At 45.4% G+C, this 22,674-nt stretch overlaps 1 protein-coding gene across 2 annotated transcripts in view; it reads right to left on the bottom strand.

The window, feature by feature from the left end:
* LOC116426166 (cell adhesion molecule 2-like) overlaps positions 1 to 22,247 on the bottom strand; it is a 55,653-nt gene extending 33,406 nt beyond the window's left edge. The window contains exons 1-2 of one of the 2 annotated variants that reach the window (XM_031974756.2): positions 21,761 to 22,247; positions 5,164 to 5,372 (exon numbers count right to left, since the gene is read on the bottom strand). In XM_031974756.2, the coding sequence (XP_031830616.1) occupies positions 5,164 to 5,372; positions 21,761 to 21,797 (246 nt within the window). In that variant the 5' untranslated portion in view covers positions 21,798 to 22,247. The remainder of the gene's footprint in view (positions 1 to 5,163; positions 5,373 to 21,760) is intronic. The other variant, XM_031974757.2, reaches the window with a different exon arrangement.
* Positions 22,248 to 22,674: the final 427 nt, after the last annotated feature.

Here is a 22,674-nt window from a genome sequence, read left to right as displayed (position 1 = left end):
CGCTTTCCGTTGGCTCTGCTACACAGACATAATTTGCATTACAGATTTCATATAATTTCAAATTCTAAAATTCTCCTTTTCCTTTTTACTCGAATAAACCAAATCGACAGAAGAAATTAGAAAATACGAATCCATGAATACTTATAATTTCTCGAAATTTTAAATTCTTCAAAATCTCGCTCTAGAAATCAACTATCGAGGCACTGAAAATTCTCGCAGCGTGAAGGGTTAACCCTTTAACTACTAAACATTCACAAATGTGTCTGCCTAAAGGCAAAACAAGAAAAAAAGAAAAATTGTACAAATGCTAATACAATTATTCCTTATCTACATGTGATAATTTATGTACGTAAGAATGGCAAAATTAGAGGAGGTAATTACCTTCTCCCTTTACACTCTACGCATATGTTTCATCGGTGCAATCTCGCTAAAATAAATAAAAGTCAATAAGCAACCCCGTTCCTGGCATAATTCATCAAATTGCTTATTGACGACGGTCGTATCTCACGAAAGTTTCGTTCTATTGATAACATCCGTAGTTAAAAAGTTAATCAAAGGTCTCATCGAAGCTGCAAACGCGTTGCGCCCCGCAATACGCACCGACGCGCAAAAAAAACCGCGTTTGAATAATCCGGAACCGACGAAGACGTTAAGCTGGACCGAGTGCGTTCGCCCCTTCGCGGTATCGATTCGAAATGACGACAGCGTCCAGTCACCACCGCCGCCGAGGCTAGTCATCCGCTCGCCTCATGGCGAGAGCTCCACGCTCGCGGAGCACGGGACTCCCCGACCGACGCAGTTTACGAGGAACATTACGCTTCGTAACGGCGTCCCGTCGGCCAGTTCCGCAGAATTCCGCGACGCGTTGCGCGATTTATTCGCGCTAGCTCGCCCCCCTCGCGCCGTTTCCACCCCCCTCGACCGGCCTCCTTTTCGCCCCGCAGAGAATTCTGTCGCGTACACGCGCTGCCGACCAATAGCGAGCGGACTCCGGTAAGCAACATCGTTCCGGGGAGGATTTACTAAGCCCCGGTAAAGCAATTTTGCACCGGTGTGTTCCTTCCACCCCTTCTTTTTTCGGTTTTTTTCCCCATCGTTGCCGTTGACGTCGCTGTTGCTGTTGCTGTTGTTGTTGTTGTTGTTGTTGTTGTTTGTTAGCGTTTTCTGTCCTTTTTGGTAATTTTCCGACGCGACCATTTTGGGACGGACTGGAAACGCCGGGGGTGGAAATAACGAGACACTTGCATGGTAAACGAAGGATTATGGAAAGCTAGCGTAAGGGTTGCGTAGCTTGTGCATTCCGATGGGCGAGGTTTTCCGTTCTCGATCGTTACGAGTCCCGGCGACAACGAGGATTTCGTGGATGGTTTTATTTGTCGCCGGAATTTTCATAGCGATCTGTTTTTATTCTTGCGACGAGTGGCCGCTGTTTGATTAAATAAACGGAATGGACACTTCGGCGAGAGGCATCCGCGGAATTGTGATTTATTTTGTGTAATTGTCCGGGGGCGTTTGAGTTCGTAGGGTAATTGCGTTCGGGTAATGAGATTAATTTTATGAACGAGGATCGGGAGTCGTGTTTGGAGAAGGGGCGAGTGATGGAACGTAAATATTTTCGTGTAACAAATGGAAATGTTTGGTTTATCGTGGAAATGATGTAATTTCGAGATATTTAAAGGTTCGGGTGTACGTGAAAAGTGTCGGTTTACTGGAGTCCATTAGGTTCGTTTGTGTTTCCGCTTTGTTCGGAGGTAAGCATGTTTATTGCGCCAATATTTCTATGGAAATTTGATAATAAAACAAATATTATTCTTTTAATCGTTTTTTAAATGTAGAGTGTATATTCTTCGGAAGTGGACTTGTGTCATTTTCATAATAAATGGTTTATTTAATGCACAAAGTGTGTAAAGGCACTTGTTTTGTTTAATTGAAAACTTTACTTATTCCGAATATTAGGAAATATTAATATTTATAATAATTTAGGGGTATTCTACGAGATTATTTAAATGGTACTCGCGAAGAGAAAAACATGATATCATAACCTCCTCACTAATTCAGAGAACGGGGTCGTCAATAAGAAATTCGTTAGAAGCAACCAGTGAAATTAGTTTCACAAATTCCTCATAATTAGTATCATAATGCTACAACTATAATCACGAGAGTAATAAGCATGCGAACGAAATTAAGTTAGCATCATGTCAGGAATATTCAATGACCACTTGAGCGAAATTGTTTGTTCGCTATGAAATGTATTAAACTCTAGTAGTCTCGTTATTTCGGCTATTCTATCAATCGTCCATATAATTAAGCATATTAGCTTAATCACCCACGGTAAACAAATTTAGTTCGCTATTCGGAAAATGCTTCTGTTTAGCCATACGTTCTCTTTTAGTAATATTAACTGAATAATTATCGGCTGCGGTAGCTTCTCGTTTTCTCATATTGTCGATGCCACCTTCCAATAATAGTTCTGACTTGTCAAGTAATTTATCTCGATCCGATTAAACGGGAACCAGAAAATCAATGTTACATGTTATACTCCGACAAAGTAAATTTAACTCTTTACACTCCAGAAGATTTTCACTGGAAATACTCAATACTCTGTAACGAGATGCAGATAACATTCCCTGAAATTGACTTAGCCAGAAATCGCGCGTATATTCAGGAAGAACACTATTTTCTTTCAATACATCACACATTGATGCATTATACGAAATTTAACCCGTTATACTCGAGAAGCGACTCTCAGTCATTCGACTGAACAAAATTATAAAATGAAAAGTTCAAAATAAAATGTTCAATATAAAATGAATAAGGCGTGTAAACTGCAAATAATATTGTTAATATTCTTCGGAAAATAATGAATGTTTATAATAAAAAATATTATCGAGTGCAAAAAGTTTATATACAATATCAAGCTTTACAATGTTATCAAATTAGTTGTCGACTGAGAGGCGCGTCTGGAGTGCAAAGGGTAATTCAATCAGATTCCAAAGATAAATCTAAAAATCTCGTTGCAGGTAACCTCAGTTTCAAAGAAGAGAAGTTCGAAGTCTCCCTTCGCTCACTCCAGGAGTGGACGTCAACATTTTCGAAGTGTAACAGCTAACTCGAAATTTCGTTTCACCCTCGTCATCCCTCGAGAGCCGGCCATGTTTACTATATCCCAGAGGATAATGACGGAAGAGCGGCGAGGATAATCGATTCATCGCTGTCTGAAGGGACGGCTCGTCGAGCCACCCCTAATCGCGGTATCCTCGTAAAAAGTGTGAAGGGTTCGAATAATTCCTCGTTTAACCCTCGCGCGATGGATTGTCTGGCGGCTGACCGCGCAGTGGATGTAGGGTCCGTCCTGACTCATAGCAAGAAGCTATCATTTATGATTGAGAATGAAATTTTCAGTCAAATATATATTGTTTTCCACTATTCAGGATTGTTTTCGGCGAATATTAACCCTTTGCGGACGATTGTCGACATTTCGGCGAGATGAAGTGTCCATATTTGGAAGACTAAGTCGTAGACGAGTGATCTAATTACTCGAACATTTAGAGATTAGCACGTAGTTTCCTTTTTTTATTGTTTAAGCGATTGATAGATAATTTGGCTTTGTCTGTTGAAGATTTTGTATACATTTTTAAGAACCTTCAACTCCAAAGGGTTAATATATTATTATATTCATATATGAATTCATATTTGTAGATAGACAACCTGGTATATAAAATTGTGTATAAATTAATATTTTGAAGTATGTTTATATGTTAATGTAAATGAATTGTATGTGTACGAAATTGTTTAAATATTTTTTTCAGATGCTTCGTTATACAAGTCCGAATAATGATAAAAGAATTAGTAAAATGTATTCAAAGTATATAATTTGTGGAACATGTATGTTAAAGAAAGGATTCCTGCAGTGAAATTATGCCAACGAATGGGAAAAAGTGGGTTTCGCCTGCGGGACTGATATTTTATACGCAATGGTGGCAGACAATGTGTTAACGAATTTATAGCGTACGAACATAAAATATTGATTCATTTTCATTACAGTGCACCCATGAATTACGCGTTTGATACAGTTTACGAATATTACAAATACGCTTTGGATTGTGCAACTCGATTATATTGCGTTTCTTGCTGACTATTGTAATTGAATACACAATATTACTACTATAAAATACATCCCTCCAATGAATATTATTCCCGTTCAAACGTTCCACATTTTTGCGAATGAAAATCGAAACGAACATTTCACTTGAACTGAAACGGATATTCACTTAAAAATCAATTCCCAAGATAACACACCGGCTAAATAAAAACTCGTTGAAATCTACGGGATACAAGGAAATTAAAGTAGCCATTAAAAAAGCGCCTGACTTTAAAGTTTCTGTTTCGTTAATTAAATCGTTTCTACCCCGCACCATTTGGACAGGCGCTGATTCAAATATTAATCGACACCGTTCCAACCTTTCCCTTTCCGACTCGTGCTCATTAAGCGACTACCCGGATCCCTCAAGTTCCACAGGGAAACGACGCGGTATCTACGCGCCATATTTCACAAGAAAACGTTCGGTTATTGTTCCATCCAACTTCCCCGACTACGATAAATCCCCGGACGTTGGTCTTGCCGCAGCCAGGGGCGTTTTTTCGTTGCGGCGCGGCGCGGTGGCGTCGGCCGGGCTCTCCCGCGGAAAGATTCTTCGCGGAAGTCCGTCGGGCAAAAGAGGGAGGGAAAAGGTTAGAAAGTGTATATGAGGGGGAAAGAGAGAATATGGAAAGGGAAGAAGACAGAGAGAGGAAGACGGAGAACGATAGAGTAAGAGAGAGAGTATTAGAGGTAGTGAGAGGAAGTGAGAGGGAGAAAGAGTTTGAGAGATAATATGAGAGGCAATGAGAGAGGGAGAAAGAGAGTTTGAAAGAAAATATGAGAGGCAATGAGAGAAAGAGAGTATGAGAGACAGTGAAAAAAAGTGACAGAGAAAGAGAGAGTACGAGAGACATCGAGAGAAAGTGCGAGAGGTAGTTAGAGATAGAAAGAGAGTGAACGAGAAGAAATAAGAGAGTCTCTCTAACTAAAAGAAGGGATGAGAGACAAAAACAAGGAGAATATGACAGAGGGAGAAATAGAAAAAGAGAACGAAGGAACAGGGACGGAAATTCGATGCTCACCTTCACCGTCAAGTTCCCGATGGGGAAAGTCTTGACGACCGGGGTCTCGTTCGGGGCGTAGCGATAAAACTCTCGACCCCCTTTGTACCACTTGACGGCGTATAAAGGATCCTCCTCGGTGTCATACCAGCAGTTCAGTATCGTCGAGTTACCTTTCTTCACGGCCGTCGGTATCTGCATCCGCACTTCTCGCAGACCGGAGCAAATTCCTGCAACAGACAGGTGTGTTTCTGTTTAGCGGAACGGCGGCCTATTCGGGCGGCGCGACGTTTTATCCCGGTGCCGCTCACCGTAATTGGAAGATCGGACGAGCGACCCGTTTGACGGGGTTGTCGAACGCACTCGCCATCCTCGCTGGCCGACGCGACGCGACGCTCCGGTTCGACCGTTACCGAGCCCCGCACTCGCCCGAATTTCATTCGGACTAACCGGATAAGAATAACGGGTGCATCGTTTCCCGCCGGATAAAGATTGCACGCGCTGCGGGGGTGAATAAGTGATGGGACGAGAATTTGTTTTGAATAAGTAAAGACGCGACGGGTGAATAAAGGATGACGTATTATTCGGGCCGATCGGTGACGTAATTCGTCAAGAGTGCAGGTTAATCGGTGACCGAATGGAACGATCGGGTGTTCTGTTAACCAGTTAACTGTGTTCGACGAGTATGCACGTCATCGTAAAGCTTGACATGATACCAATTCTTTCAGCGGTGAATTCTTTACTTTTTTCACATAAACATGTAATTCTTCCTCGTTTCGCTTTGGTCTTTCATTAAAATATACTTTACGTGCATTCCTCCCGCGTTCAACGAGTACGCGCTCCATTTTTCGATTTTATTGCGCGCAGAACGAGAGATTTTTCCAACTAAATTCCACAGTTAACTGGTTAAGATGATTATTTAATACTAAATGTATCGGCACCTTGTGTATACCGTATGTTGCAACGAGGCACTTCCGTTTGAATAGACAGATTCCGAGCGCACGCTTTTCTCACAGGAATTTGTGGGTTTGGTATATGATTGGCTGGGACACTCACGCACACCAGGTCGCGCGACAAAAAGCGTGAAGAGTTTACTAACTCGCGATTGGATTTCTCGGAGCGACTGTATCCGCCCCCATGACGTCACGAGTGCCAGGTTCCCAGTAACCGACGGTACCTATTCTTACCGTAACTGATCGAATAAATAGTCACAGAATAAAGATAAATGAAGTAGACAATATATTTTTCTTAGTGATGGGACTATAAAAATTGAGAAAATGATTAATCACAGAGTATAGAATTTTGAAACTGGTCATTTGACCGGTCGCGGTATGTTTAGTGTTAATGGCTGAATTGTTTATTTGAATTTCGTGCGATTTTTAATATTCTTGTTATATATTGTGTATTAACAAGATAGAAAGGTGGTTTTAGATCAATTTTACGCATCGCTCGTTTTGAAAATAATTCAAGTCCATTTTAATGCGTTGAATGTCGCATGGTTTCATAAAACAAAATATACAAAATGGAAAAAATATGATGTTAAATTATTTGGTAGAATTGCATTGTTATTGTTCCTCGTTCATCTAGCTAAATGTTTCTACATTAGGTAGGACTGTTTACAATATAGAAGTGTTTTCGAATGATATTCGTTCAGTTGAGTCTATAGTAGATTTAGTTAACCCCCATCGCATTCAATGTATTCAAATAAAATAGTTTAAGAATGAAGAGGCAATGTAGAATCATAACTGTCATAATGGTTGACTTTTTTTGAAAATTGGACTTCATCAAGTGAAATAAACGGCTCGTATACATATTCATCTGGTAGCGAAACAATTACGAAGTCTTTCATGATTAAAACTACCCTTGACAACGAGGGAAAGAATTATTTAATGTTAATCAGTGTTTCGTTCGCCGTGGGATAGCCAAATATTATTTTCAATTAAACGCCCCAGAAACGGCGGCTCAGCGTAAAACGGGGTTCCATAGACTGCGAACAGTTTCACATTTCTTTTTAATAGTACTCTTAACTCAGTGGCGCCCTAAATTCTCGGCGGAAGGCTATTAGGTTACCGGCGTAAAAAACTATTAGTTTAAAGGATATTCAAACTCCAACTTTGCTAAGTTGTAGCCCTGTTTACCGAAGTAATTACACGTGCTCCCTCATATACATACATACGTGCTCTCTCTCCCGTGCGCCGGAAACTTTACGGCAAAATATACCTTTTATGGTAATTGTTTTATTTGCACAGGTATTCAGACCCGTCCACGACTGGAATGAAAATCTACGGAATTGCGGAATTCTACTTTGCGTTCACGTGTGCCTGCACGCGACATAGTCCCTTACTGTTCTCAAGTATTTCAAGTATCCGCCTCGAAGTACAAATTAACTGTAGCGTTAACTATGGTCGAATTATGAATCCGTGCTTCGAAGCCGTCTTGCAGAATACACGGCGAGTTCATTCGTTTGCGTCATACGGTGGAACGAGAAGTATTCCATTATCGCCGGATTTTTCTTTTAATATGTTCGAATGATTAAAGCGTGGAATAGAATGCATTGCGATGTAAAATCATACTGATGTAGTAATAATGGTGATATAATGTAAGAAATAATAGAGTACAGATATGACTGTAATATAAAATCATAAGAATATGGTAATAGTAATATAATGAGCAAATAATGTATAGAAATAAATATAACGAAATCGTCACAATAGCAATAATAATAATATAATGAGCAAATAATAACGTATAGAAATAAATGTATCAAAATCATAATAATAGTAATAATGATAATATAATGAGCAAATAATAACGTATAGAAATAAATGTATCAAAATCATAATAATAGTAATAATGATAATATAATGAGCAAATAATAATGTATAGAAATAAATGTATCAAAATCATAATAATAGTAATAATGATAATATAATGAGCAAATAATAATGTATAGAAATAGCTGTATCAAAATCATAATAATAGCCATAATAATAATGTAATAAATAATAATGTATAGAAATGTGTATAATACAAACTCATAGTAATATAATGAATGATAATTTAATGTAACAATATAGTAACGTTGTTTGGCTATTAACTGATAATCTAGTTTAAGAACGTGCACATTCGCTAATAACGCAAACGGGTTAAGGTCTTTACATTGACATGCGGATTATTAACTTAGCCGTGTCATGTAATGGAACCTCGAAACAACAGATAAACAACGGGCAGAGCAATTCGGTTGTCTCCAGCAAAGGCCAACAATTCTTGAACAGACTGACCAACTCCTCGGTGCGCACTCTTCCCTCTTAAACTAGCACACACCTAGAGACCGGTGGTTCCGTGTGCCCAAAACTTCACGTGCTTTTTAGGACCTCTCCAGTCGCACTTGAAGCACAAACACCCGAGCAATTTCTCTCGGCGCTATCATTCATACCTATGAAAACTTAAGGGGTTAGTTTCACGTCTTGACGGAGAAGGGTAACTTCAGCATTTCCTTCGGAAGGGAAACGCCCGACGTTTTGAAACTAAGTTCCTTTTGTTAGTTAATCTTTGATTTCGAATGTTGGATTTGTTGATCAAGCTGCATCCATGATTTTTCCAAGATATTTATTTCATTAAAGGCTAAATTCTGTTAAGATTTATATACAGCTTCTATATTGAATATTTCTTGCCAGTAAACATTAATGAAAATAGTGATCAATTAATATAAATGATAAAATAATACAGTACTACTAAAATTGTACCAAAAACCTTTTATTTATAGAGCTACAAACATTCCATCATTATATTAACCAAGTTCGAAAATCGAAACCTAGGGTAAAAGTATTAATAAATCCTTGTACTCATAAATATTACTCGTTCAATGAAAAAAGAGAATATATTATTTAAGCAATATAAAAGCTCGTATATCAAAGTTCGAATAAAGAAGAAATAATGAAAATATTCCGCGATATTTGTACAGTTCCCACAATAGGGGTATATAAATATATTAAATCAGTCTATTGTTAGAAGGAATCATCGACCAGCGAAATCTAAATGGCGTGCCGAACGTTGAACGTCCGCTAGGAAGTTCGAATAATTAACTGCCGGGAAATTTTTGCAGCGGCGGCCGCTTTCGCACAGCAGCATGGTAATTGTCAAACAATGTCGCCAGTTGCCTTTTATTGTAGTTTCAATAACACTTTCGCGACATCTATATAACTCAAGGATTCTGTTCATTAAAGTTTCCAATTCTCAACTCCCCGGAACACTCGGAACGAGTCCGCTGTAAGTGGTAGTTGTTTTCGAATCTGCTCCGGCATTCAGGCGAAACTGGGGGACGAAAGAATTGGAAGGGAAAAGAAGAAATCGTCAACGTTCCTGCTGACGACTTGGACAGCTAAATTGATAGGAGTTCCGTCCTGGCAAACAAACGATTCGAATGTCAATTGCGATTCTTCCTCGTTCCCCCGACGAGAAACTGTTCGCGGGACATTTTCGCGATTGCTTCTCAAAAATATTTTTGCTATCTGCTACCGGCGTAAAGCGACGCTGAATTTTTCAGGGAGACGTGACAATCGTTGCCTCGCCTTCGTTCAAAAATAAACGCTCTTCTATTAGTGTTAATCGCCGAGGAGTTACTATCATTTATTCAGGCAACTGTTTTCACCACGTCGAGAGTGCGGTCTTCGAGAATAAAACGTTCTTCGGTTTTCTGCGACAGAATTCAGTGGGAAAGATTAATATTATTTCTGAATCACTGGTTCGTTTCTTTACGACTTGTATTTTGTATTGGAGATGAATACTAGCTTGGTTCAAATGAATTTATGAAAAATGAAATTGTGTGTTTTTAGGGGTGAAAATATGTTTCGCTTTTGCAAATTTAATAATAGTCGTGTAAAATGAATCTTTAACGCTTGTAATAATACGTATCTGAAAAATCATTACGATTTAGAAGATAAATATATCAACTTTATAAGAGACGCGCCGATAATATAAAATCAGTTTCTCAAATCTTAAACGCGCGATTCCAAGCACTGAGAAACTAAAGCAACAAAGGACCTCGAAAATTAACAAACCGCAGAATTCCCAAAAAATTACATACTGCCGTCCCAGGAATTCAGCAATTTCCGCAAGCACGATACTTTCTGGCGAACAGGACCAGCGAGAAATTACGAAAACATGCGACAAGGGTAGGAAAAAAAAAGAGGTATCAGAAACTGCTCCGCGACACCAGTCGTCTCTGGGTTTCCGCGAAAAATCGTCCCCTAAATATGTCGGTGCGGCGAAAAATGCGCGCGCGGCACCGCATTCTTTACGAGTTCCGAAAAGGGAATAACGGGACTGTCACCGGGGAAGAGTTAGTGTGCGGTTTTTCGGCTCCCAATGCTGTAATTTTCCGCGCGTATTTCAAACGGTGGTCGTTCGGCGAATTTAAAAGCGTGCGGGGGGACACGGGAGCGCCGATTCTCGCGCGCGCGTGCGCGAGCTGTAGGTCGTTCCACGTGGTAGGTACAGGCCGCGAGGGAATTCAACAAGATTTCCAAAAATTAATCAACCGTTTCGGGGTTGTCGGACTACTAGCCGGCGTCGTGTTCGCCGCGCCCCGGCTGGGATTTATTTTCGCGCACAACAGACGGGTATCACGGGCGCGCGCGCGCGCGCACGTTCCCCGAGCAAACTGAATCTGGTTGACCTAGAACGGCCAACGGGACTTAATATCGTGAAGGCTAGTTAGGTAAAATGCGCTCTAACGATATTTAACTCGGCAGAGACGCGGCGAAATTGCTGTGTCCGCAAATAACGACGTGCGTTTGTTGTCTATGTTTGCGTGTTTGTCTGCGTTTGCGTGTCCGTCTGTGTGTGCGGATCGTGTTCCGAATGCGTGCCCGTTTTGTGCCCTCGTTGCGCTCGATGGCGGTGTTGTCTTGTTGGTATACAACTCACCCGTATCGTCGGACCCGCGAGTACGCTTGTTAATGGCGGTTCAATGGGATCTTACTGTAACCTTCGAGCGTATCAATGACTACTTCGGCTTCGTTTCCGCGAATAGTTCGGCTCGAATTCGAGCAAGCAACAGAATCGTCGCGCTCTACCAGGGTGCAGCCGCAAATTACACTTGTCGATCCGTTCGGCGCTCTCCGCTTCGAGACACAATGCCGCCGGTGAGCACAATTTCGGCACTTCTTGCGCTAATGGGAATTAATACGCGGAATTCATTAGTTAATGGTCTTCTGTGGAACTGGCTGAGTAACTTGTAACGCGTTTCATTGGAAACGTATAACGAAAAACGTAATGTTCGGTACGTGTAACGAAAGCGATGCATTGTTAGGGGATGATGATGAGTGTTACATCGTACCGAGCTCGATAACAACGGAGAAACAACGAATAATGGGGAAAGGAAATAATACAAGTATAATGAACAATTAAAATAATGAAACTCAAGTAATAGTAGAACACGGGAGCAACGCTCTCATTAAATCCATCACAATTCCCGAAACAAAGTATTGAACGGCCCATAAAAGAATGTTTATTACATAACCAAGTAGTACCATTCAATTCGCTTCCCATAAAGATCGTAGACGAACACAAATTAATCCTACTCGAGTACGAAAGCCAAAGAGTGCACAAAAGGGGATCGCGAGATATTTATTCCATCCATCCCGAAAATAAGTGGCCAGTAGTTCGCCAAAGAGCGAACGCCATTTCCGGAAGTGTTTGGCCAGACATAGAATCGCGGGGCTCCGGGTCTTATTGGAGAAACACGGTTCCCGTTCTCATTAGCCGAATGGAGAGGAGAGACCGCCAAACCACCGATCGCAAATTCTAAGGCCATCCCTCGGTGTCGCTGAACCAGACGCGGATTGCCTTACTTACGAGGAACGTCGAAACGCTCCCAAGTAGGCCGCGAACCGTTCTTCTTTATCGGCGAGAAGAAAAGCGTCCCGCCGGTTTTATTTACCGGGACCGCAATTTATTACTTGTCTCGGTGTCGTAACAGCGGCTCAGTACCCCGTTCCCGTCGGGACAACGACCATTAGCTTTTACAACTGTCTACATTATTCTATGCCAGATACTTATGCCCCGCGACTACTTACGGGACCGGGTAGACGCGGCCAAATGGTAATTACAGTTACTTGTTCGGCGGTACCCTAAACTGGAACTACGAAGAAGACGGTGCGCGCGCGCGTGCACGCCGACTTTGCCCTATAGTCGAAACCAGGCTGATACGTTGCGGTGGATGAGAGAGTCTGGCGCACCGGGTTTCCGGGGCGAAAGCTTCGGACTTCCTTTATAACTGTACACCAGGGACCTTTCGCAAATCAGCATGCGGGATATACGAATTTACTCGGTCTTACAACCGACGGATCAAGGAACATCCCTCTCCGAGACTTAACTAACCGCTTGTATTTGAGAGGAACTGTTTGCTTGATATACATAAATTCCGTATGTCGATTTTTCGTTAATCCCTTCTGGGACGCTTGCTCCGTGTTTCCGGTCGAGCGTTTTCCGATGCGAACGTGATCGAGGTAAATCATGGTAAGTAACGCGGTGATTTATGATTTCGAGATGTATGAACGCGTTCGTGGGAAGCTGTAGGATTTCGCACAAGTTTTCTTGGGATTTGCTCTCATAATCTGTGACTGTTTTAAATTTGTTAGTTTGTTTCTTTGAAATTCGGGGCGCAGCGTGCGTTTGAGTGTAGGATTAGAAGTCGCATCGGAGGGATTAAGAAAGTGAAGAATTCAATTTGCTTAAAATCGTGGATGTAAAATAGCGAAGCTATAAACCTGCTTTACTAAATTACCCATAACAACTTTATTCTTCTGTTCTATATTCAACCCTTAACACTAGAACTACCGAGTACTTAACCCCTTGCCCTACAAGAACGAGTGAGACTCGCGGTGAAGATTTTCAACATGATTTAACAAATATATATATTACTTAGTTCATTCGAATTGAAAGTAAATATTATTCCTCTGTAATCAACTATGATACTTAAAAGGAAATATAGGCATAATATATGCTTGTGATTTTTCTCTTTTTCCAATAAATTATTAATGACAAAGTAGCCGTATCGATCATAGTGGAGAAAGAAATCACAGGCCAAAAGGTTAAACTGACTTTTGAAAATTTCTTCGTAAGAGCCACAAATGTGTAGTTACTAAGATTTCAATTGGGGTATATATCAATTTTGGTATTACTAAATCAGTTTCCGCAATTTCTGACACAAGTATCTGCCTTTTCAATCATTCTAAAAGACAAAATCGAGAATGGGTCATTTTGACCTATCTGGTAGTTCTAGTGTTAATGGACCAGAAGTATTTCAAGTTGACTTACCGCCAAAAAATACCGTAACATAGATAACAAGTGCAAACAAATTCACAGAAGTGACGTAGCACAATACTTAACATGTTAATCATAAATATTACAACAATAACAGTAACAAAAATAATAAAATGATTTCTGACACTGTACAGTAAACAGTGCCATGCCGCTTACATAGCTTACATATGCTCTACTAAATTGAAATCGGAAGGTAAACAATATTCACCCTCGGTCGATAAATCAGTACACACACAACGATCCCCAAGAAACTGCATCAACCAGCGATCGACCATATCGCGATCAAGAACCACTCCGTAAATTACTCCAAGACACCGAACCACGTAATCGCACCTCCCGAAAAAAGGAAACCCAAGTTCAGCCCCGGCGGTCAGTTTAAAATACTATCGGAAGATACCCCAGGAGAGACCTTCGGAACCTCGTACGTCTAATTTTCACCACGGCAACCGAGGCTGTAAGAGGGACGAGGGGCGCGGGGGGAGAAAGGATCCGTGAGGCGAACGAAAAATCCACCCGGGGGGATAAAGAGCGTACGATCGAACGGGAACGCCTAGCGCGCGGGGAGGGTGGCGAACGTCGAGCGCGGCGGCCGGGCTCGGGAAATTAGGTTGTTAAGATTTAATCGGACACAGAGGCATTTTAACCGTCCGCATTCCCCCACCGTTAGCGCCATACGGGATCCGCGCGAGCCGGCTGCGTGGCGGGACGGGGTACGGAAGGGTTTGGATGAACACCGGGGGAGGCAGGGCGGTCGAGATTTAAATTACACGGACTTCCTTGAACCTCGGTCGAAGTAGTCGGCACGCTGTCCGGACGAGATAGCGGGGATCGTTAAGATTTCTGGCGGATTCCGTTCGCCGGAATTTCATTTGCGACTTCGCCTAGTTCACCTTTGCCTGGCCCGTCGTAATTTAATCGTCGATGCAATTGGCAGCAGTGGGCGGGAAGGGTTGCGCGAAGGGCGGCTGGCGGACGGGGAATGGCAGGGGGGGGCAGGGTGAACACGGTCCCCGGCCGTTTAAGAAAAGCCTGGCGAATTCATTACGAGGCGACGACGACGATTAAAGCGAGGACCGGAGCTATTTAGCGGAAACAGCCCCGACCGATAGTTGGAAAGGTTCCGTCGATTCGAGACTGGAAAGCTCGGTTCGCTTCCCCTCCCCGTTCCCCGTCCGCTGCGAACCCCTAGTTGTTCCACGAAACGGTTCCCGCGGGACTTCTGCCGGGCTCGATTGTCCGTAAGACAAACTGCGGGACAAATTAGCGGGATCGGGAATCGAGTCGGGCGAATTATATCGTCGGACGTGCGTGTGCACTAATGAAGGTTGAAAATGTGCAGCTCGGGGGCCGCGGCGAGGCTATTTGGGCTCGCCGCGATATGCGCCCACTCGTTTCCTTGCGTCTTCGCGCGTTCCTGCTTGAGGGAGATTGTGTTGCGGGTTTGTTTGATGGAGGGGTGCATCGTTTAGTGCAGTGTATCGTGGGGGGGGAATGCTGAGATGAGATAACTCGAGATGGGAGGGCGGTTTTTGTTGTGGATGAAAATTTATGTGGGGATTTTGGGGAACGGTTGTGAAGATGTTAATGGTGGACAGTTGAGGGGTTTGAAGATATCTCGGTGAAATGTAAATTCTGTTGGACACGTTTCAGCGGTAGGAATAGAATTGAAGCGTGTAATTGGAGTATTCATATCGGATGTATTCGTTGGAGTTTAGTAATGCTTCAGTTCCAGCGTGAACGTGACAACGGAATTAATTACATTTACACAAGAAACGCGAGCCTCTGCTTAGCTTCAGTCTTTGTAAATTTTATTTGTGACCCGTCAGTGCCAGCGTTTGCTGTTAAGAGTCAAGAGATCTGGGATTATTATGGAAAAGCACATATTTGAAGATTCAAGGAATAAACGTTCCAACGGTGAAAAGGTAGCGGCGAAGGGAATTTCCAAGAAATGTTAAAAATCCCCAAGGGAATAAAGGGCGAGATAGTTACACCGAACTTCGAAATTTTAGTTGAATATAAGAAGGCTACAAATTTCAAAGTATACTTCGCGCTACGCTCGACCAAACTTCGTTTTGGCCGTTGTGCACCGTCCAGGTCAGCTTGACCCAAAATCTACCCTTAGCTTCCAACCTTATGCTGTACAAATTTTATAGTCCCCGTACCCGAGAATATTATTAATAATTTCCTTATTAATATCGTTATTAATAATTCCCCAGGACAAAGTAAACGTGCACAATCACTGCCAGCGAAGATTACTTCTAAAAAGAAACTATCAAGAATTAAAACAACATTTCCCCTCAAATGACCTAAACCAAATAATACTAACCCCAAACGTTCTGAATCCATAAAAACAAACATCGACCAAATACTCAAACTCCACGTATAGCATCCGTTCATCCATATACTTTCACCTACAAATCATCCATCCTATCATTCCGTCTCCACCAATGCACTCTCCTAATAACCCCACAGGGAGCATAACAACAAAGATAAAACAATCTTCACCGATACACCAACCAAATTCAAAACGAATCGAGTCTCCATCAATCACCAGAATCCCGCGCAAGAGGTTAATTACTCCGATCACTCAGCGCGGCCCGTATATTCCCGGGGCGCACGCACCACCGAAAAGAGAAAAGGATCATTTCGACCAATAGGTCAGGCAGGCTCGCGTCGCGTCAGGTCGTTCCGTGCGGCTTCAATCTTTTCAGCGCCCTGTCAACGCGGCCGACTCGAACAGCCGACGACGACAACTGTCCCCGGCGATGTCGTTACGATAAATCTCGCGGCGGTGTTTTGTTAGAGCGAAACAACAGAACGCTGGATTCGGAAGTAATTAAACGTGCCCGGTCGCCGACACCCGGCCGCGAGCACACATAAACCCCCCGGCGTCCCCCGATCCACCATCCCCTTTTATCGTCCCAAGTGAATAGAATTCTTTTCGCGTGGCAGCTCGCGGCTGCAGACAAAATTTTCTCGCCCCGGCACACACCGGCTTGTCTCAGGGAATTGCGGCTGCCGGAGACGACGCGAGGCCGCCGCGTTGCGTAAGCGCGGCCACGGGGGTTGGCGGCGGCCGGTCGCCCGTGAATAAATCGGGTCGCTTGCTCGGGAGAATTACTCCATATCCGTATAAAGGGGCGATCCGCATTTAAAGTGCCGGCCTATTCAAGCACTTGCGGTGCCCGGAACGGGCACGTCGCGCGGCGCCGCATAGAAAAATGACAATCGCGCGGACTCGTTAAAGGAAGAGGAAAAGAAAAGAAGGGAGGAAAAAAGAGGCGGACGGGGAAGGGAAAAAAGAACACGGAAACGGGAGTAAGAAACAAGAGACCACCGCAGGGAGAAGGTAAAAAGAAAAAGAAACAGAAGAAAAGAGGAAACCTCGGAAGGGTAGGAAAAGGGAGCCACGGAGGAGGTCTCGCGCGCGATGCGCAATTGGGGAGGAAAAAAGAGGGGTGACGATGCGGCGGTGAACTCGGGAGTCCCTGCATTCTTCATTCTCCGTTGTAAATTCCTGTACGTACACGTATACACGTATCCCGACTGACACGGCTGCGTTCGGAATCGGTGTGTGCACGCGGAGTCGTGATAGGATCAGAAAAAAAAAGGGAAAAAAAGGGAGCGAGTCGGAGCAAAAAAGGCGACCCGGGGAAAAACAATCTCCCGTGCCGCGGGGGTTGGGCAACGAAAAGAAGAGCGGCCCCGGTGTCGATGGAGAATCGCTACAATGGAATCGACAGTTCGATGCCTGGGCTAGACCAGTCGTATTTCACGTCACGGCCAGCGTCGTCGACGTGTGTGCAACCCGGTACGCGGCTGGTACGCGTGTCGCCCGATGAAAAGGATGCTGGAGGACACACACACGACCCCCCTCTCTCCTAGAACCTCTATTCCCTCTGTCTTTCCCCTTTTGCCCCGCCGACGTGGAGTCGTAAAACCCCGCGAATGGGGGTGGGAAGGAGGACGCGTTCGATTACCTCGGGAGATACGGTTTTTCCGTGTCGAGTTTCCTCGCGGACGCAAAAAATTCAATAAAGTGCCGATGAAATAAGCCGTCGCAACGGCGACGTCGCTCGGAGACGACGCCAGGCGGGTGGCGACCGCGAGAGCCGCGAGTGATTTGTTGTACGCCAACGGCGAGAGGAGAGGAGCAGAGAGAGAGAACGCCTCGCGTCGGCCTCGATGAGACCTGGTGCCCGTTCGAGCGGCATTAACGCAATTATCCATTGACACAATTATTTCGTCAAGTTCATTAAATTTCTATTATGGACACCGGCTGCCGCACGGCTCGCGCCGCGAACCCTTCACCGGCTCGACTCGGCTCGGTCTCCTCCTCTCGTCTAGCCACTTGCCACGAGTTCAATGCGCCGATGGATAAGAATCCCTCTTGATTGCGCCCTCAAATTTTCTCGCCTTCGCCCGGCCCCTCGAACCACCCCGGTTTCACGTCGCAGCTTTTCACCCTCTTCCCTCGGTGTTTCCCTCGGTCGTCCGTCTCGATTTATTCACGTCGCTGTTTCGCTCGTTTCTATCCCTATTTTTTTTTCGTCCGTTTTCCCCTGTCCGCGGGGACGAGCGCGAAGTAATTTTTTTCCTCGTTGCGCGCCCGTGTCGTTGTTTGCCGACGGGATATTCGTTCGCAAACGTATTCGCCAATTGAGCTGTTCAATTCGCGTCGGCAAATAAATAGTTTCGAGGACAAATATTTTAACCGCGCGCGCGTCGGTGACGATCGCGTATCGCGCGGAGCGATCTCGACATCTGACTTTTGCCCGCGCGCGGCTGTCCCCTTCACCGCGGTCTCACGCGTTCCGCTCTGACTGGCGTGCACCGTTATCGGGTCTCGCTGCGGGACTGAATTCGGAGCGCGAGAATAATGAAAAAAGAAAGTCGAGCCGGAGGAAGAGGAGGATGGGGAGGGAAGAAAAAGGTTCGTATAACCGGCCCCTATTTAATCTCGTTACAGCGTCACGGGACCCCGAGCTTCCGTGACGCTCCGTGCAAACAAAGCTGCTTCCGTAAAGCTCCTTGTAATCAGAGCTTCGCGAGGACTATATCAATACTATAAATATTGAATGGTTCAATAAGTACTGGCATACTTTATGATTTCCAAGCTAAGACACCGGGCCTCGGAGAAGTCGAATTTCACGCGAGCCCGTGCGTCTCTGACGCTGAGACCTGATTCTGGCGTGGGACCGCCGCGTAGCGATGGCCGACGACTGTCGTCGATCTCTGGCGCGGAGTGGTTCTTGGGAAAATATTTGATTAGTGTTTCTCTTTTGCATTGGTCACCGTTAATATTAATATTATAGAAATAAATCTGAAATGTAGAGATTCATATGGATCTGGATTAATATTTGTGTGCAACGGTGAAGAGAAAGTGTTGCTTTTAATGTACTGTATAAGAGAAACGCATAGATGAGAATGATTCTGGAATGAATAAATTTACATGGAAATAGATTGACATTTATTCAGACGAATTAAAAGGAGAATGTTCTGTTTTTATGTGTTGAATAAAGGGGGAGTTTTCTGCTATCTGCTTACGACGCTGAGTTTTTTATTAAGAGCTACGCGATTTTGCTGCTTGAAACGTCCGTTCAGCTTCAATAGTTTCCAAGATATTCGAGGGAATGTTTTCCGCACCCCTGTTTCTCGTAACTTTGAAAGCCATTTTCATCCCTCCGATATGAACGAGGACCGATAAAAAAATACGTGTCATATATTTTTGTAAGCACCACTTTCTACCGAAGTTTCATAAAAATCGGCGGATATCGGTTCCCTGAGTTCCCTTGTGAGTCTGAAATGACTTCATCGGTACTTTTCAACCCCCGCGTTCTGTTCATATTACGGTTACATTCGCACACAGACACCCCGGCGGAACTATATCAAAATTAAAATCAGTTTAAGGAAACGTGATAACCCGCGGGCACATCGGAACACACGAAAACTGATTACACAACATCGATTCGCGAAATTTCTATGCGATGCAGCACAGTGGAAGTTAAAGTATGCATTCGGGTCGAATTGGCCCGAACAGTGGGCGAGGGTTAAATTGCGTCGAATGGGGCTTATATATAATTAGTTTTCCACGATGAAAGCATAAATTATAGTATTTATCAAATAACATAGAGAGTTAACACTTTGATAACCGTTCCACATAATGGTCTCCATCAGTATATCAACATAATTGCCGGTATATTCAACACAAATATTTGCCAACGCGAAAACCCATTCAGCCGTGCACTTCTACGATATTATTACAAATATTGTGCGCAACATTGATATTCATAGTTCCGAAAATGTCGTGAGCCCGTGAGAATTTTGAATTCATTACTTAATCACTGGGAACCGAATCGGCGCCTACGCGAACCGCACGCATCCCTTTAATTTTGTAATGCTCCATTCGGAACGAGCCCCGACAAAGTACCGTACATTGTCCCAAGCGATAGCGGTACAATGAAATACCACCGAATTTCATATATTAAAAGCACAAACGACACACGTACAATTCCTTATTAAAATCCTAACCACGCGCGAAAAACAATATCCCGCACCTCCCTATCAATTACGTCAGAAAATAAAATGCATATCGATCTACAAGTGTAATCACGAACAATACCGTACGATCATCATCGCGGAGAAATAAGAAAACTCCGACGCGGTGCGCGTGCAGCGGCGTCTAATGGAAACAAATTGGAAGTAATTCGCTCGGCTCACGAACGAGACGGCGATCGGACTCACGCATACGAGACAGCGGCCCACAAAGCGATAACGTCCGTTACATAAGCAAGCGCTAATTACCGGCTGCTTGATAGCCGACCGCAAATTGTTTTCAGCGGAGGGTCTCTCGCGGCGACAAAGGAGCGAAGGAAAAAAAAGTAGGGAGAGAGAGAGAGAGGGAGTGAGAGAGCGAGAGAGGAAGAGAGAGGGGAAGAGGAAAACGGCGGCAGCAATTTGGAAACGGACGCAGCCCGGCGGTGTTCACCCCCTGCGTGCGTACGTTCACTTTTCATTTTCTCCTCTTCCTGCCCGCTGCCGGCCGCTTGTTTTCCTTTTTATACTCTCCGGGGCCGTAATCAAAAGAGTCGGTCGATACGCATCGCGCCACGTGATGCGAAGCGAAATTACAAAATTTCACGGAAACCGGTGTGCGGGAGTCGGCCCGATAATCGACGGGATGAGTCTCCATCCGCCGCGTTCAACGGCGTTCGGGCTCCAATTCACCTGTTCATTTTTAATTGAACGTCCAATCCGTCGATCGGCCGATTTCAGCCAATTCTCGTCTAGATTTCGATGCTATCCGGGAATCCCCTCGCCGCGCGACTCCTCCGGCCGCCGACGACAAATAACGTGTTTCGACGGGACGCAGAGACGTTATCCGCATCCCCGATCTCGCCCGCCCCCTTTCCCCGCCGCGCGTTTTTACCCTTTTCTCTTCGACACGACCGCGTGCAACGCGTCCCACCCCCCTAATACCGCCACTGAAAAATGCAGAAACTCGCGCAAAAACGTCCCCCAGCTGGAAACGACCTTGCTCGCCCGTAAGGGGCGAGTTGCGGTGCGCGCGGCGGACGGGGGCGGGCGACGGGACGCGGAAAAGCCTCGGCGCGATTCACGCACAGTTAAATTAAACCGTGTTTCAATCCCTTCAAAGAGAGAGCTGCAGACGGTCTCTCCGTTAAACAACCCCCTCGTGCAGCCCGGCGGACCCGTACTTAAAATTCAACCCCCGCGATTTCCGTCCGGCGTTCCTCTCCGTCAATCTGTTCGCCGTCTGGGGAGACTGACGCAAGAGAAACCTCGGTGAATCCCGTGTACTGGTCCTCGAGATTTCGCTGCGGGACACTGTTGCGATCCCCTAAAGCTAGGGAGCTAAGAACTTCTCTGGTAAGAGACACGTTGGCCACGTTGCGACAGTTCGTTTACAATTTCAATCTGAACTACGTGGTCCAGCAAAGTGAAGAACACACATGATCAACCTCCCTAATCCAATCGTTCACAGAAGCAAACGGCTGATCCTGCGTTCCATCAGAACGCAGGATATCATGGTCAATGTAACGATCCGATTAATACAGATCTCCCATCACGGGACACTCTGTTGCTCCCAGGACACGGTGCGAGTGCAACGGCCCGCGGGAGGCAGGGTATCGAGGTTCAAGCACTATCCGAGTCGAGAGTCCGTCCGTCCGACGGCGAACGGCTTACCAAAGCCGCGTGGCGAGCGGGCGAGCGAGCGTACGAGCGTTCGAGCGAGCGGGCGGCTTTGAAAGGATCGTTCTCCACTCACCCACGATGCAAGCGAGCAGCAGTATTGTCAGTTCCATCGGGGCAGCTCTCGGCGGGTCCCGCAGCGCACACGTTGCCCGTCAGTGTCGTCGATCCTCGCGTCGTTGGTCTCGTGTTCGCGGCCGGCGCGACGCGTCTCTTCGCATGTTTCTCAGCGCGTGGTCTCACTTGGTGTGTCCGTGGTCGCCTTTTAACACCGATCAAATCACCGCGTCTCGGTAGGTGTCCCGGCGCGCGACGTGCCCTTACATAATAACCGAGCCAGCCAGCCAGCCGACGGGCACGGACGGGTCGGTCGGTCGGTCGGTGTGCGTGCGTGCGGAGCGTGGCTGGTTACGCCGTGAGCACAGGTGTTCCGTACCCGGTGCGGTGCGTGCGCGGTCTGCGGACCCCGGCTCTCGTCTGGCGTCGGCGGCGGGCACCCTCGCAGGCTTCTGCCTCGCGCAGAATCAATTTCCTCGCAAAAGGACGTCGAGGAAGGGCCAGTGGCAGTGCGCTAGCGCGAGTCACTGACCGACGCGCACGCGCCCAGCCGTCTCCGATCCGCCGGCTCTCTCTCCGCCGCCTCCCGTCCGGAACAGAAGAATCGCGGGGAGGATCGGCTGCTCTCTCTCGGTGCGCTCCCTCGTCGCGTGCGCCCCGCGCGCGCTAAGCCGGAGACTGTGTCAGTGAAATCTGGCCCACCGATAGATTCCAAGCAACCCCGAGCCGATAGGCCAACCATCCCCCACTGTGCTGCGCCTCCTACCATCTATCTACCACTGGTACCCGGAGGGGGACATCGGGGGGACGGTATCGGCGATGGTGGTGGTGTATTCACGGGACGAAACGCACCCCTTGTACTACGTACTCGGAACGCTAAACTCGCGCGGCCCGCTTCCTTCCTTCGCGACGGGGATGCATCCTTGCCCTTTG

The sequence above is a fragment of the Nomia melanderi genome, chromosome 12 (assembly GCF_051020985.1).
Source record: "Nomia melanderi isolate GNS246 chromosome 12, iyNomMela1, whole genome shotgun sequence".
Lineage (NCBI taxonomy): Eukaryota > Metazoa > Arthropoda > Insecta > Hymenoptera > Halictidae > Nomia > Nomia melanderi.
Note: the sequence above shows the minus strand (reverse complement) of the source record. Positions and strands in the feature narration are given on the sequence as shown.